The sequence below is a fragment of the Labrus mixtus genome, chromosome 23 (genome assembly GCF_963584025.1).
Source record: "Labrus mixtus chromosome 23, fLabMix1.1, whole genome shotgun sequence".
Lineage (NCBI taxonomy): Eukaryota > Metazoa > Chordata > Actinopteri > Labriformes > Labridae > Labrus > Labrus mixtus.
The window spans coordinates 16,000,648-16,018,000 of NC_083634.1; the positions used below are offsets into that span (position 1 = coordinate 16,000,648).

General features: G+C 44.6%; 2 protein-coding genes across 2 annotated transcripts in view; both read right to left on the minus strand.

Moving 5' to 3' along the window:
- Window positions 1–34: 34 nt before the first annotated feature.
- Window positions 35–15,145, minus strand: prkd4 (protein kinase D4). Its single transcript, XM_061030821.1, has 19 exons — window positions 15,011–15,145; window positions 14,351–14,517; window positions 8,149–8,287; window positions 7,183–7,314; window positions 6,876–7,030; window positions 6,576–6,771; window positions 6,101–6,184; window positions 4,995–5,169; window positions 4,591–4,714; window positions 4,355–4,432; window positions 3,855–4,074; window positions 3,678–3,703; window positions 3,519–3,591; window positions 3,278–3,384; window positions 2,979–3,140; window positions 1,642–1,740; window positions 1,282–1,549; window positions 1,094–1,179; window positions 35–902 (listed from the first exon to the last, which is right to left on the minus strand). Exons 2-19 carry the CDS (start codon window positions 14,504–14,506, stop codon window positions 732–734), a joined length of 2,451 nt encoding a protein of 816 aa, XP_060886804.1. The 5' UTR covers window positions 14,507–14,517; window positions 15,011–15,145; the 3' UTR covers window positions 35–731.
- Window positions 15,146–15,355: 210 nt separating this feature from the next.
- klc2 (kinesin light chain 2) overlaps window positions 15,356–17,353 on the minus strand; it is an 11,257-nt gene continuing 9,259 nt past the window's right edge. The window contains exon 14 of the mRNA XM_061031005.1: window positions 15,356–17,353. This exon is cut by the window's right edge and continues 715 nt beyond it. The gene's annotated coding sequence lies outside the window, so the exon portion shown is untranslated.

Sequence of the window (17,353 nt, forward strand, 5' to 3'; positions counted from 1 at the left end):
AAAAAGGAAAATTATATTACTAAACAGCAGTCGGTTGTGTTTTTTTTTTTTTTATCTTTGGTACCAAGACAAGAAAACATCTTTTCTCTAGTTTAGAAAAAAACAAAACACCTTAAATAAAAAAAATGGTGACCACTGAAACACTGCGTCACAATAGACATGGATAACAACATAAACACTTTAAGATAATGGTTTTCAACATTTGACTGTTACATTTAAAACACAAGGATATTTTGAATCCTAAAATCTCGTCTCTGGTTTCGTCTATGCTACTGGCTGTTTTTGAAACGGCCTCCTACACACTACCATCAAAAGTAGTATGTACTGCATACTGCGTTCAGCCGCAGTATGTAGTATGACTTGCTGGTCGATCTAACTGGGCCCTAAGCTGGTTTCTGGTCTTGGAACGTGGTGTAAACAACAGCCCAGCCTCCACTCACAGTCTGAAAATAGATGACTAGTGATTCATTGGATTATTGTGATTTTTTCTTTGTGTTGTTGGTCTGATTGCGATTATTTCCCCTGTTGCTGTCCGTCATTTTGACCTCTAAACTGGAGCGTTGCATTGTGGGAAACAGTACATGAGGGAGACTGGTCAGATTTTTCCTGACTCAGTAGGACATCTGGGTATTTGTTGGTATACTGCAGACAGTGTGCTGCATTTTGGCCAATAGTACGTACTGTAGAGGACAAGTTTGAAAACAGCCAGCGTCCAGTCTTTGACCTCACTGCTACAGTCGCAGGTCAAGGTTTTGGTCCGAGTCATTGCTGAGGTGAGACGGGAAGTTCAGCCCTCTCTCCTTGGCGTGGCGTGTCCAGCGCTCCTCGTCTCCACGGTGCGTCAGATACCTGCAGCCCATCCTCTGCTCGAACTCCCTGAGGTCACACCACAGCTGGAAGTCCTGCAGGAGGAAGAGGAGCGGAGAGAGGAAACGTTTGAGAAGACAATTTCACTTCGTGTTTAACGGCAGGGCAAAAATTGATCACATTATTTAGGAATGTTGCAGATATAGGATTAGAAACATGAAATATTTGAGTTTAAAAAAAAAAAAGAAAGAAGAAATGGGACAGACTGTGAAGAAGTGTGTCAGACCTGCAGCCAGGTGTGTCCCAGAGCTTTGCTCACGCTGAACCTCCGTCTGATCGACACCTGCAGCAGGTTGTTGATGAGACTCACAGCTGCAGAGCAAAAGAGAGCTTCGTATCAAACTAAAACAATAACGACCTAGACGTTTGAAGTGTCCTTTAAAAGCAGAGAGTGGGAAAAAGGAGAATTTTTACCCTCCAGCGAGATGGAGGCCCACGGTTGTCTCGGGTACATGAAGGCGGCGTTGGTGATCTGCTGCCTGATGTCCTCGTCCTCGTTGAAGGGGAACGTCCCGCTCAGGCTCACGTACATGATCACTCCCACCGACCAGATGTCCAGGGAGCGGTTGTAGCCGCAGCTGCTGATCACCTCGGGGGCGAGGTAGGCGGGCGTGCCCACGACAGAGCGCCGGAAAGACTTCTCTCCGATGATGCGGGCGAAGCCGAAGTCGCACAGCTTCACCTTCAACGCAGAGTGAGGATTTAAAAAAAAAAAAAAAAAGGACAGCCCGCGCTAAAACACAAAACGTATGAAATAATAAAAAATACTCCCACCTGAGGGAGGGGGTCCGCCGACGCCAGCAGGACGTTCTCAGGTTTCAGATCACAGTGAGCGATGTGTTTGATGTGCAGATACCGCAGAGCCTCGAGGATCTACAGCCAACACACACACAGGACACACGAGGGACACACACACACACACAGGACAGAAGAGGGACACACACACACACACAGGACAGAAGAGGGACACACACACACACACACAGGACACACGAGGGACACACACACACACACAGGACAGAAGAGGGACACACACACACACACAGGACAGAAGAGGGACACACACACACACACACAGGACACACGAGGGACACACACACACACACAGGACAGAAGAGGGACACACACACACACACAGGACACACACACACACAGGACACAAGAGGGACACACACACACACAGGACACACACACACACAGGACACACACACACACAGGACACAAGAGGGACACACACACACACAGGACAGAACACAAGAGGGACACACACACACAGGACACAAGAGGGACACGCACACACAGGACAGAACACAAGAGGGACACACACACACACAGGACACACACACACACAGGACAGAACACAAGAGGGACACACACACAGGACAGGACAGGACACAAGAGGGACACACACACACACACAGGACAGAACACGAGAGGGACACACACACAGCACAGAACACAAGAGGGACACACACACACACACACACAGCACAGAACACAAGAGGGACACACACACACACACACAGGACAGAAGAGGAGAGGGACACACACACAGCACAGAACACGAGAGGGACACACAAACACAGGACAGAACACGAGAGGGAGGGACACACACACAGGACAGAACATAAGGGAGACACACACACACAGGACAGAAGAGGAGAGGGACACAAACACAGGACAGAACACAAGGGAGACACACACACACACAGGACAGGACACAAGAGGGACACACACACACACACACACACACAGGACAGGACACAAGAGGGACACACACAGGACAGATCAAGCAGAAACACACAACTTACTTTTAGTTAAATGAAAAAAAAAAAGTTAGTAGTTCAGTCCTGAAGCCAACTTTTATTTTTGGATTATCCTGCAGATGATTTTCTCCAAAAACAAATTATATTTAAGTATAACAGGGTCAGCAGGCCCAAAAGTGCCCGTTCAAGAGGCGCTGCGTCCTTTGTAGGCTGCATCCTTCATAGGCTGCATCCTTTGTAGGCTGCATCCTTTGTAGGCTGCATCCTTCATAGGCTGTATCCTTCGAAGGATGCTACCCCCCCCCCGAAGTGAGACGCAGCTAAAGACAGAGAACGTGATGATACCTGTGTGACCAGGAAGCGCGTGATGCGTTCAGGGAGTCGGCCTTTCTCGCTGGACAGAATCATCTCCAGCATGTCTCCATGGAGCTTCTCCATGACGACGAAGACGTGCTCCGCCGTCTCAAACATCCCCTCCAGCAGGACCACACCCAGGTGGGACAGGTTCTGAACACACACACACACACGCACACACACACACACACACACACACACACACACACACACACACGTTGTTAGAGGATACAGTAAAAAAAAAAAAAAAACACTTTTAATGTAGAAAGAGGTGAAACATGTTCCAGCACCTGCAGGATGGACACTTCGTTCTTCAGCTGTCTCGCTTGTTTGGTGGGGAAACGAGTCTTGTCGATGACTTTGATGGCGACCGGACGGCCAGACTTCCTGTGAGTACCTGGAGAACAACAAACACTTCTGTGACATAATCTATCAGGAGAGTGCTTTGAGTAGAACCAAAAGTGGAAATGGTAAAGGTAGCTATTCAACATTTATCTTATTACAATAAAACATCTTGATTTATCAGTTCACCTTTGTACACGACTCCAAACTGTCCTGAACCCAGCACCTCGTCTGTGAAGATCTGATACACCGAGCTGATGTCCTGAAACACACACACACACATTTACAGCCAACAGCACGGTCAAAGAAGAAGAGTTACTTCAAGTGATGAAGATCTATTCAGCTTACCACACTGTCTCTGTGAGAATCCTCATCTGTAATCACAACAAGATGAAGACTTTTGGTTATTTTTTTCCAGCAGGACATTTTCTGATTATTATAAGTACATTTAGAAATAGTAAGGGTTCACTTTCTAAATTTTCCCACCAGCCATACTCGACTCAAAAACTCAATCTCCCAGCTCACCTTGCTCCTCCTCTTGCTCAGTGTTCCCCCCGCTGCTCTGCACGGGCATCAGAGCCTGACGGATGGCGCCGGCCCAGGCCGAGCCGCTCTCCCCGGCCTCCACGCAGTACACCAGCAGGTCCGTCACCACCTCGAAGGAGTGCGCGCTGTGGCCCGGCAGCAAGGGGACGGAGAGTTGGGCGGGGCCTCGGACCTGCAGCACTTCAGACAGAGTGATCTCCTGGAGTGAAAAAAAAAAAAAAACGCTTAATCTTATTTTTAAATCTTAAACATACTCAGAAGCACGATCAGAAAAGATGGGTATTTCTTAGAGGTTCACAAATATCCTGCTGTGAGGAAGTTTTGGTTTTGGCGCCCCCCTGTGGACAAAAAGTGACTGATCTCATTTCTGAGTCAAATCACTCGCTCAGAAGCTTCGTTGAGAAAAATGTAAATAGCAGTGGTTTCGGGGATTTCTTTTTTTTTAAATGCTGACGTGTTGATCGTTCGGACGAGCACACCTTGTAGTACTTGGTGCTGCTCTCGTTCTGGTACAGCGTGATGCTCTTCCAGTCCAGGATCCAGTAATGACGTTTCCTCTGAGAAAAAACAGAAACGATTCAAAGTGAAAGGCTTTGAAATGAAACAAGTCACTTCTGCTCTCAGCACATTTCGCTGATCATTTTAAACACCTCTAATTATTATTATTATTATTTTTTTTAACGATACAAAGTGAGTGATGGCTGAGCTGTCTCACCAGTGTGTCAGTGTTGGTGTGGTGCAGCAGCCACCCCTCCCTCAGGACTCCACCCGCTCTCCTCTTAGTGTGATGCACCGACTGCACGAGCCGCATCAGAGGGATGTAGCTGCTGAAGCACGGACTGATGGAGCAACAGGGGACAGAAAAGAGGAGGACACAAGCTGAATTAAAGTTTCTGTTCTCTGATGGAGCAGCTGTGTTCTTCTAAACGCCTCTAGGGGGCAGTAGAGGCCAAAAGTCACTTATCCATGTTAGATTTGTAATGCAGAATGAATTCAGAGATGAGAGTGCTTTTGGGTGACATCATCGGGGGGCCATTCATTGAGTGTGCCGCCAGGAAACCACACGGTCGCCTCTTAAAGAGGATGACATCATCGGGAATAAATGAACGACCCTCTGACCTCATGGGCTCTCGCGGTTCCTCGTCGTCTTTGTCCTCGGCGGTCGAGTCTCCGTCGGTGCACATGTCGTCGTCGTCGTCCGAGAGCTGTAGTGTGGTCGTACTGCTGAGCACTGACTCGGTGTCCCCGGGGTCCTCGGGGTCCTCGGGGTCTGCTGGGACGCTGTGACCCGCCGCTGGGGATTGAACAGTGACATCATGGGAAAACTAAATATTAAGTTTGCAGCTAATGGTTGACCTCACATAAAACACGGTCAATAAAATGACAAAAATTAAAAAGTGAGGTATTTATCCATCCATTATCTATGCTGCCTTTCCAATGCAGGCTTGCAGCAGGCGATCATTGGACGAGAGGCGGGGTACACCCTGGACCACCAGCCAATCACAGGGCTGACATATACTGCAGTGACACCTACAGGCTGCTTTAGAGTCACCAGTTAACCTAACGAGAGAATGTGTTTGGACTGTGTGAGGAAGCCGGAGTACCCGGAGAGAACACACACATGCACGGGGAGAACACGCAGACTCCACACAGAGAGGCTCCTGTCCTGAAGGGGATTCAAACCAGCAACCTTCTCACTGTGAGGCGACAGCGCTAACCACTGCACCAACCCGGAAAACAAAGTAACACACACACATACACAAGCACAAAAAGTTCAAAGTCAAGACTTCAAAAACAGAAGCCTTGAAAAGTAGGCGGGACATCATAACAACATAGGCAACAGGATTTTAAAACCTAAATGAATGTATTACATTTTCAGTTATTTCACATGTATCTACTGTACATATATATATATGAGCCCTATTTCAGATCATGACTGTGAAATGTAATCTGGTAGAAGTCATTGTAACCCTCACTGTCTGATCTCATTTCCCTGAATCAGCATCACTGGTATGATCAGAACACGTCTTTGAATCTAAATGAGTCATGAATCAATCAAATGAGATGAATCAGCTTTGACTCAGCTGAAGGTTTTGGGAACATCAGAGGAGGGGCGTGGGAGAGGGGAGAGGGGAGAGGGGGGAATCATGATCTAAGAGAGCTACAAGTCCAGAATGTCAAATAGAAACCAGACCCTCGGGGAGGGGAGGGGGGTCTCTGCTCACCTTCCCCGTTCATGCCTCTCTTCTCTCCCGGGCAGTCTCTGGGGACGTGCGGCTCGCAGCGCCGATGGCAGTTAAACCTGCAATCTGAAACATAAAAAAAACAAAAAAAAGGAAAAGACATCAGAGCGGGAGAGAGGGAAGGTCGAACCAGAGAGAGAGAGAGAGAGGGGAAGAAAAAAAAAAAGATTCTGGTGTGAGGAGAGACCGTGCTGCTGGAACAGGGCGTCTCAAAGTGATCACAGCAGGAGGTTGAGTTTGAATTCATTACATGACTCACCGCTAGAAAAGACTGTGAGCTGAGGAATAATGGAGGATGAATGTTTCTCTCCTGGTTGAAGACGTTATTGACCTACAGATGTATTTACACGTGTAGTTTCTGAGCCGTTATATTCCTCTGTTCACGCTTTGATTAAACTAAACTAAAGTGACCTCATTCTAGCATATATGTATATTTTCGAGTCCTTCCTCCTCTCACCTGAACACTGCAGCCCCTGCCTGAAGAGGCCTTTGAGCAGCCGGTGGCAGTGCAGGCACACGGTGGGTTTGGTGTAGCTGTGGATGTGGAAGGTGTGAGGGACCTGAGGCCTGCTCTTGTCTCCGTTACCGATCCCCAGCCACACCGGAGGCTCCGCCCAGGACGGGGGTCTGGAGGAGGGCTTGGACATGCTGATCTGGAGAAAGTCACAGTAAATCATTATTTCGTTTTTTTTTTTTGTTGTTGTAAATATGCGATTAGATGCTTGTGACCCATTCACGATTAAAAGCTCCTGCTCACCTCCTCCAGGCTGCCTCCCGCCGGGTTGGACAGCGAGTGTGTGTGGGGTCGTCGGGGGGGGAACAGCGACAGGCTGGTGCTGACCTGGCGACGGGCTCGGCTGCAGTCGTTGGGTAACTGGAAAGCACAGCGTTTGTGAAAGTCTAACCCACAACCTGAGGAGACAGAGAGGAGGAGAGGAGGAGAGGAGGAGAGGAGGAGAGGAGGAGAGGAGGAGAGGAGTCAGAGTGCAGGTTTAGTTCTTAAAGAAACGTTTTTAAAATGAGGTTAATGGAAGGTCATGAAGCGACGAGTGAGCGGCTTTTACCGTCACATTTTAAACCCTGTCGGACGAGACCCCACAGCATCTCTCCACAGTGGTGACAGAAGGTGGGCGTCCTGTACGAGTAGACCACCAGGGAGTGAGGACGGACCCTCATCTCTGTCACGGAGGCTGATACTAAATCAGGAGAAAACAAAGAGAGATGCAGTCCAGTTATAGGTTGTATAGGTAGTGCTAATGAGAAATGTCACCTGTTGGAGCAGGAACAGCATCAGGTGTTTCGTTCACTTTTTTTTTCTTCCATGCAAAAATACAAAAAGAAGAAAACTCAGAAAAACATGTGTGTGTGTGGTAGAAACCTGTAAATGTTTTAAACTCCACAAAAGTGCAAAAACTGGCAAAGTTGTGACATGCTTTAAAAACACTCTGATTGAACCTCCCCCAGTTAATAAGGTTAAACACATCAGGGAGAACATCTGCAGCCAGATGTGTCCGACTACAAGTCTTTTAACATCCTGTTAGAAAGCATCCAATGAGAGCGGCTCGTTAAGTCTCAGCTCTTCTTTCTTTGTTTTTGTCAAGATAACAGAAGAGTGAGTCAGCTGCAATACATGTTTAAGGGTGAGGTACATTTAAAAAAAAAAAAAAAGCATTTCTTGCTTTTTGATTTGAAATATTGGCAACACAACATGTGAAATAAATCAGCTGACTCTACTTTTTGTTTCCTCAGATCAGTCTGTATAATAACCTGTGAGAGGGAGAGAAGCCTCAGTGTGCTTCTCAGTGTTCACGGTTCAGTCTGAATATAACATGGCAGATTTAGCTCCATGGTCACATTTAGCACCTTCTTTGCGCCTGTTGGCATTAATCATAAAGAAACACCATCTCAGTAGCTCACAGATAAGCCGACAGTCTGAGTGGATCTGAGTGCTGTGACATCATAACAAGGTGGACTTAAATAAGGAGCAAAGCCAGCAACATCTAAAAAGTGTTTTATTGTCTCTGTCTGACCTGCGATGACGACCTCGATGAGGTCTCCATCCTGCAGCTGGTCCTCCTGTGTCAGATGCTGCAGCAGCAGCTCCGAGGCCGGCTGATGTCTGAACAGCAGAATCTTTTCACCGACGCCGACCACACTGACATCTGGAGCCTGGAACACACACACACACACACACACACATTTAAGACAACAACAATTCTGGTGGGCGCCGATAGCCCAGCGGTTGCCGCACGCACCCCATCCGTATGTGTGTGTGTATGTGTGTGTGATGGTTTGCGCCTCCTACTGCCAATAGGAAATAACACGTGGTATGCCACGTGTATTTACATTACCCTCTGTAATGCATATTTCATTTTAGGTTAGGCCGCGTTCCATTTACCTCGGAAGTCGGAAGTTGGAAATTCCGAGTTCCGAGGTTATGCCGGAGTCTAATTACCTCGGAAGTCGGAAATTCCGAGTTCCGGGTTTATGCCGCGTACCATTTACCTCGGAAGTCGGAAGTTGGAAATTCCGAGTTCCGGGGTTATGCCGCAGTCCAATTACCTCGGATGTCGGAAATTCCGAGTTCCGAGGTTATGCCGGAGTCTAATTACCTCGGAAGTTGGAAATTCCGAGTTCCGAGGTTATGCCGGAGTCCAATTACCTCGGAAGTTGGAAATTCCCAGTTCCGAGGTTATGCCGGAGTCCAATTACCTCGGAAGTCGGAAATTCCCAGTTCCGAGGTTATGCTGCATTCCATTTACCTCGGAAGTCGGAAATCAGAACTGGGAATGACGTCACACCTGTGTTAACTGCGTTCCAGTTGCAAGTCGGAAAAGCAACACAGACTCTGTTTTGTTAGCTAATACCAGACGATAACAACACACTGACCGAAAAGTAACATGAACACATCTCCACAGAGAAAATGTGCACGATACCATCGGTGTGATTGATTTAATTACACAAAAAGAAAACTTAGCTGCTAATAAACTCAACAGTTACAGCTTAAACATCTCTTTCGATGCACGTAGCAGCCATATTGGATCTGAACTCGAGTTTCTGAGTCGTAATTACGACTTCAGTTCCAGCTGACTCGGCTATTTTTTGTTGTTTAATTGTTGTCTGTCCTATGCTCTAAGTATTGAGTCTGTTATATGTTTAATTTGTATCTGCCCTTCTGTTACAATAAAAAAAAAAAAGTTGACACTTCCGACTGGGAACTCGGAATTTCCCACTTCCAGAGATCAACTGGAACGCAGCATCAGTTCATCCTGTACTCCACTAGCTGTGTTGAGCATATCGAGCTGGGATGCGGACAGAAAAGCCCGAGAACTTTCACGATGCTATGCTCTAAGTCGTAACAGTTTCATTGAAGGACGTCGCCATGGCGATGGGAAAAAACAAATATGTCTCACCATGAAACAGGAAGTTGTTATAACTCTCACATACAATGTTTGATTGGATTCAAATGTCACATGGAGGATCATGATGTGCTTTTAAACACATTTACATGCCAATATTTAACTATAGCCACAGCGCCACCTAGTGGAAAGACACAGTAATAACTCCCATATTAAATGTTCAAACTACTCAAAGTGTTACATGAATGATGACAATCCTTCTCTGGACAAATCAATGTATGATAAGTGGGTAGCGTTTGTACATCATATGGATGTATCAGTGTTGTGTGTGTGTGTGTGTGTGTGTGTGTGCAGTGAATTCACTCAAATACAAAATTTAAACACACACACACACTAAAGTCACATTGTTAACGGCCGGCCTTCCTACTGCCTGGAAACTTGAGAAAACCTCAAAGTTGAGGTGAGCACTGCCAAGACAACGTGTGTGTGTTTGTGTGTGTGTGTGTGTGTGTGTGTGTGTGTGTGTGTGTCTCAGACAGAAGGGGACTGGAGGCTGTGGTTGGAAAGTTTTGCTGTGCTCTAGTTGACCACACAGTCTCTGTAGCTGAAGCAGAGATAAGAGTTGATCAGAGACTCTCACACCTGCAGTTCATCCATATGTAAACCTCAACTACACATTAAACACACAATCAACCTGCAGACTGTAAATGTCACCTGACTCTCCTTTTAATGCACCCTTCTCTTCCTCGTGTAAATCTTAAAAAAAGAAACCATGAAGTTTAGTAAACGACGCTTTGATTCTTAACATTCATTCATAGACAGTCTGATTCCATCACGCAGATTTAAAAACAACTAATTAATACAAAGCGGGTTGAAACGCGGCACCAGAAATCAGATGTCTTGGAGCACATGAGTCAAAACCACTGAAACATCACTTGAACTCTGCATCAGTGAGAGATGCAGAAACACACTCAGTGGTTTCTAAAAAAAGCCGCGCGTAAACCTACACAGCGCTCCTTCGCACATGAGGTGACCTTTTCAGAGTCCACTTCCTGACAGCGCCGAGGAGCTCGGAACATTAACTGAACATTTTACCCAAGTGGGACAGTGCAAAGAGGTAGAGAGAGTCTTTTTGGTGCAGCTGCAAAGACAAAACCTCATCCTCCCTGTTACAGTAGTGTCAGAATCACATTAGTACAAAGTGTGCAGACGTCGGGTGACAACCACATTCTGCTCAAAAACAGACACATTGTTTCAGTTTTTAAAGCTTCCTTGAATGCTTCTTTAAAATGTTCTGTGTCTAGTTTGTTTAAGCGTGCCTACAGGCCGGATAGAAGAGTTTATAAATAGAGAAAACAAGACCTTAAAAGGCTTTATATGCGATTTTTTGATCCAGCAGATGTCGCCAGCATGAAACCAAAACAACTCGCGCTGCATTGTTGTGTTAGCATGCTAATGCTAGCGATCTTTATTATGCTCGTATCTTCACACTGCATGTAAATTTACCTGAAATGACCGTGATCTAGAAACACAGTTAAGCAGTGAGTACAGTATGTTATTTTTCTTTTCTCTAGTCCCTCAATTAAACAACTTTTATACACGAGGGGAGGAGTCAGCTGGACGTCCGGGCGATGTAAACAAACTGAAGATAGGACTCTGAAAACATCACAGACAGTGGGACTCGGGTGTTACACCCATTGTAGACAGTCATGACTCACAGAGTTATTTTCAGAGGATATACTTGATTTATATTATATTTAAGTGTGAAAAATCACATATAAAGACTTTAAATCTCCTGTGAAGAGTTTGTAGCTGGTCATGAAACAGACTGCAGTTAGTACTGATTCATCTTTAAGATCTATAAAATCAAACATCAGCAAGAGGATTCAATGATCTGGACTGGTATTAAATAGGTTTGTCACTACTGCCAGGGGGGTAGGTGTCAGACAAGATGATAACAAGACGTTTAAAACAAGTACCTTAAAATATGGAATATAAGTCACACCGGTAAATAAGACGCAGTCTGTTTTTGAAGGTCTCTAAGAGAGGAAAAATTAGTTAAAACTGTCGTCCTGCGTGATGATTTCTAACGTGTTCAGTGAAGTCTACAGCGTGCAGTTTGTGTGCAGCTGTGTCGCTCTTTTATTATCATGTTTTCACTTTGTGGAGTTTGCACTTCTACTAGCTACATTACGGTAGTCGAGCTCTCAGCCTGCAGGGAAAGTTGTGAAGCACAGACCCCTAGCTCGCCAGCTCTCTACCCGACTCCGCTGGTCACTCTTTAACTTTAATATCCGACTCTTTCAATCAAAAGGGCACTCCACAAGGTTTATATATACAGTTGCAAGAAAAAGTATGTGAACCCTTTGGAATTTCTTAGTTTTCTGATTAAATTGGTCATAAAATGTGTTCTGATCTTCATCTAAGTCTCAACAATAGACAAACACAGTCTGCTTAAACTAATACCACACAAACAATTATATGTTTTCATGTTTTTGTTGAACACAACATGTAAACATTCACAGTGCAGGGTGGAAAAAGTATGTGAGCCCCTAAGCTAATGACTTCTCACAGAGCTAATTGGAGTCAGGAGTCAGCCAACCTGCAGTCCAATCAATGAGACGAGATTGGAGGTGTTGGTTAAAGCTGCCCTGCCCCATAAAAAACACACTCCAGTTTTGAGTTTGCTACTCTCAAGAAGCATTGCCTGATGTGAACCATGCCTCGCACAGAAGAGCTCTCAGAAGACCTGCGATTAAGAATTGTTGACTTGCACAAAGCTGGAAAGGGTTACAAAAGAATCTCTAAAAGCCTCGATGTTCATCAGTCCACGGTAAGACAAATTGTCTATAAATGGAGAAAGTTCAGCACTGTTGCTACTCTCCCTAGAAGTGGCCGTCCTGTAAAGATGACTGCAAGAGCACAGCGCAGAATGCTCAATGAGGTGAAGAAGAATCCTAGAGTGTCAGCTAAAGACTTACACAAATCTCTGGCACACGCTAACATCTCTGTTGACGAGTCTACGATACGTAAAACACTAAACATGAATGGAGTTCATGGGAGGACACCACGGAGACTGTCTAAAAAAAAAAAAAAACAGATTTGCAGTTTTTTGAAGTTTGCAGAAGAGCACCTAGATGTTCCACGGCACTACTGGCAAAACATCCTGTGGACAGATGAAACCAAAGTTGAGTTGTTTTGAAGGAACACACAAACACTATGTGTGGAGAAAGAAAGGCACAGCACACCAACATCAAAACCTCATCCCAACTGTGAAGTACGGTGGAGGGGGCATCATGGTTTGGGGCTTTGCTGCATCAGGGCCTGGACAGATTGCTATGATCGACGGAAAAATGAATTCCCAAGTTCATCAAGACATTTTGCGGGAAAACTTAAGTCCATCTGTCCACCAAGTGAAGCTCAACAGAAGATGGGAGATGCAACAGGACAACGACCCAAAGCACAGAAGTAAATCAACAACAGAAGAAATACGCCTTCTGGAGTGGACCAGTCAGAGTCCTGACCTCAACCCGACAGAGATGCTGTGGCATGACCTCAAGAGAGCGATTCACACCAGACATCCCGAGAATATCGCTGAACTGAAAAAGTTTTGTGAAGAGGAATGGTCCTAAATTCCTCCTGACCGTTGTGCAGGTCTGATCTGCAACTACAGAAACGTTTGGTTGAGGTTATTTCTGCCAAAGGAGGGTCAACCAGTTATTAAATCCAAGCGTTCACATACTTTTTCCCCCCTGCACTGTGAATGTTTACATGTTGTGTTCAACAAAAACATGAAAACATATAATTCTTTGTGTGGTATTAGTTTAAGCAGACTGTGTTTGTCTATTGCTGTGACTTAGATGAAGATCAGAACACATTTTATGGCCAATTTATGCAGAAAACTAGGAAATTCCAAAGGGTTCACATACTTTTTCTTGCAACTGTAGACCACGTTTTTTTTTTTTGTAAATGCATGATTGTGACCACGTGAGAGAAAAGATGTGAAAAGGTGCAATCAGCTTGCAGTGCACAATGAGTGGTGATTAATCGTCAATCACTTGAGGTCGAGTGCAGTGTGAGACGGTGGCAGCAGCGGCGGCATCCTCGGTGATGCTGGCGCCGCGTGTGTCAGCATTTTATTCTGGTATATTGATCACACCGGCGTATAAGACGCATCCAACTTTTAAGATGAAAGAAAACAGGTATTTAAAGTGCGTCTTATACACCGGATTTTTTATTTTTTGTCAGAAGACACATGTTCTAAAGAGATAAACTGTCTCACCACAAGGGGGCGTCAACATCGACACAACCCTGAAAAATCCTCACAGGCGCTTTAAATTCTCCTTTTTGTTCCAATTTCAACCGATTTTACAATTAATTCCACTGAAGCTTATTAAAGGAAAACTACAGCAAAAGTTTTTAGCAACAGATTTTAAAAATATCTTCGTCTTTGAGAATTAATTTCTGAGGCTTAATAAGATAGCATCAGCTTTTTGACATGCACCAAATATCTTCAGGACTGGGAGTCGAACCTGCCAATGAGACGAGGACTGTAGCCTGCGTATATGAGGCGCTATGATCTACTGATTGTCCCAGCGCCCCCCGTGATTTTCATATTCTTTACAGTAAAAAATGCTGCTTCAACAATTTCAATAAAGCACAAAAAGCTTCTTTCTTTAGACACTCTATTGCCTCTCCATAGCCCACTTCTTTCAAATCCTACACGTCCACTGTCAGCGTTTTGTAAAAAGTGTTACCGTAATCAAAAATTGAGTTTGAATGAAGTGAAATGCCCCTTTATGCTGCCTTTGTGTGTGAATAATCCTGATCACAGTGTGATTAGGGGGGCTAACAGCGGGCGGTTTGGATTTACCTTGCGCTCTATGATCTCAGCAGCCAGCCTCCTGGCATGGCGGTAGCTCAGGTTGCCCGCTGGGACTCGAACCACCTCCCTGAACAGGCCGAGCTGGAACTGGACCAGAGCTGGCGCTGAGAGACTGGTGGGACTGGAGGGGGCCGCCGCGAACATAGAGACAGATCCTGGGCCAAGGCGGGATTAGAGAGTGGAATATTACGGGGGAAACAGCGGCCAGTGACCAACAGGTGATAAGAGTCGATGGTAAAAATACTCTTATTAATAACGAAAACATGATGGACTACAAATATTTTGTAGTTTCTAACCTGACGTTTGCAGTGACTAGAAGAGAGAACTACAGAAGCTCTAAGCGTACATGCATTCAAACTTTTAATGACTCCATGTTTGTTTGTTTCTTACTGATGTCATAGATAACACCACCGGTCTCCTCAGGATAACAAGTGAAGGTCTGGAGATCTCCAATAAACTACAGAAATGAACTCCTCATGAGGGGAAAAAAAAAGAAGAGTAAAAACATGTCTGGATGCATGTCCTCTTAGGTCTTCCGTAGAAAACATCAAAAAACATATACAGTTTTATAATCAGGACACAACTAGGCTGCATAACTGAGTCACATCTAAACCCACATCTGAAGATTCTGAACAGGTGCAATCTTACTTTCTAATCCCGGTTCATTCAGAGCTCGATGCTTTGCCCTCGATCGCAGGACCGTCTCGACAATGTGACAGCTGATCAGCGCTTGTTTTATTGTCTCGCTCGATTCTCTGGTGGGTTTGGTTTCCTTTTTGCATCTACACAGGAAGTTGCAAAGACAAGTCTCCCTTCACAGTGCAGCGTGAACGGGGTTAACACCTCACACCCTACAGCAGCTGTGAAAACTCACACACACACACACACACACACACACTCATTTTGATTCTGAAACTGTCCACAGCAGTAGAAGAGATGAAGTCATATAATTGTTTCTGCTGAGTATGAAAATGAACGAGACACAGGGTCAAGTTGAAAAGTGGATTTTTGTTTTTATTGAACTTTTGATAAAATACACATTCGGGGTTGGCCCCTTTACAACATGATCCATCAAGTCATCAGCAATAGATGATTACAAATACGAGACCCTCATCCCGGTCGACGTTGACCCCTCATTGATCTCCATAAACATTTGAACAGAAAGAGACAAAAACAACGGGGTGTATCCTGAAAGCTTTGGATCTTCATCTGATCAACATTTCAATCATTTTGCTCTCGGCTGTTCCATTTTTTTGTTTTGTTTACCAAATGTTCAAACATTTATGGAGTTTGTGAAACGCACCACTTAAGAAAAACTCCCCCCAGGGTTGATAACGTGTTGATTTAGGATTTAAAGGATTGATTTTAACAGTGTGGTGCGTTCAGGAACCAACAATCAAAATGGAAAAAAAAGGAGTTTTTTTTTTAACACATCAATACATAGTGGAGATAAGAGTGCTGCATGGAGTGACATACAGTACACAGACATATAAAGGTCGGAGAGTTCTGTACATTATTTGCTGCGAACGACACTTAAAGCACTTTTCCTTCCTGCAAACAACTTTCCAAATCTTTTCTTTTTTTTTCCTAACACACGTACTTTTACTCCTTCGTCCTTCAAACACATTTCTTCTTTAATATCCAAACGCTGCGCCACGTTGCACATTCAGAAGCTGATTGAAGATTTAAGCACTTTTCCCGACTCAGCAATGTGACCTCAGCAAAAGGGGATTCCAAGAAGGGCGACTTGAGGTTAAAGGCGGCACACAGGCGAAGGTGTGAACGCACCATCGGTGGCCGTATGACTGCACGATAACACCACCAAGTATCGCCATTTTTGAAATCCGACTCAGGCTGACAAGAATTGACTTTTTCTGGCTTTCTTGTTTGAGAAAATTTAAGAGTAAGACGAGAACAACTTACAAAAGAAAGCCGAGAAAAAAACGCATTCTTTTGACGCTTGAAGTCACAAACGACCGAGAGTGATTTGAACACACCACGACGTGTACATTCTGCGGACACTTCTCTTGGTATCGATCTCATTTTGGTGAAGTGTAGCTCCTTCATAGCAAACACAAAAAATTGACTTAAGATCCAGTGTAAATGACCCGACGACAGACACACAATTCTACATTTGAATTATCATCTCGCAGTTTATCTCATTTAAAGTGACAGCGGAAAAAAAAACAACGTTTACTAATAAGACATTCAGAGGACAATATCATCAGTCATAATCGTTTGATTACGACCAGCTCAGCGTCATAAAACTAAACATGGAGGATCTTTTTTTTAAACAAGATGAGAAACATTCAGAAACATTAAGAGAAGAAAACAAGAAAAAAATATCACAAAGAGGAATCATGACGTAGCCGACGCGCTGCATCAGCTTTAAATCAGTGATGAAGGTAGTTACTGGTATTGTTAGATGACACTGATTGTGTCTGCAGTATCCAGTTTAATGATTGTAAACAGGTCTCGTATAAACATCTCGTTCACAGCGTCTCATTAAGATTCAGGCTCATGACTGCCGAAAAGTGTTTGTGGTAAAAGTGTGGAAACAAAAGTAAAGAGTAAAGAGTTTGATCTGGCTTCATGGTGTAGAGAAGAGGTTGTATTCAGGATGTTTGGAGTGATATGTGAATTTACTTTGAAGGTATCTTTCTGCATCTTTTAGTCTCGGACTCCTACAGAAGATTTTGAAAATAGAATATTTGTAGAACGCCTGCTCAGTAGAGGACGCAGTGGACGCTACCTTAGACAGTACCATCAAACTCAAAGTGCGTTACTAAGCTCAGGTTCTAAGATTGTACTGAGGTACAGAATTGACCAGCATTTTTGACCGTTTAGAAATGTCCTTAAGTCTTTCCTATCCTTCATTCCCTCTATCCTTTCCTTCTTTTCCAGTCTTCCCCCCTCCTGATAATCGTTTTCTTTTTCATCCGAGGCCTTCATGAACCAGGTAAAGTGTAAACAAAAAGAGAAAACATATGC

Excerpts from the sequence above, each read along its gene's own strand:
- prkd4 (XM_061030821.1), bottom strand. The coding sequence starts at position 14,506 with ATGTTCGCGGCGGCCCCCTCCAGTCCCACCAGTCTCTCAGCGCCAGCT. Across the intron at positions 4,715-4,994 it reads GAACCGCGAGAGCCCATGAG|TCCGTGCTTCAGCAGCTACA; the intron begins GTCAGAGGGTCG and ends TTGCTCCATCAG. Across the intron at positions 4,433-4,590 it reads ACACCAACACTGACACACTG|AGGAAACGTCATTACTGGAT; the intron begins GTGAGACAGCTC and ends GTTTTTTCTCAG.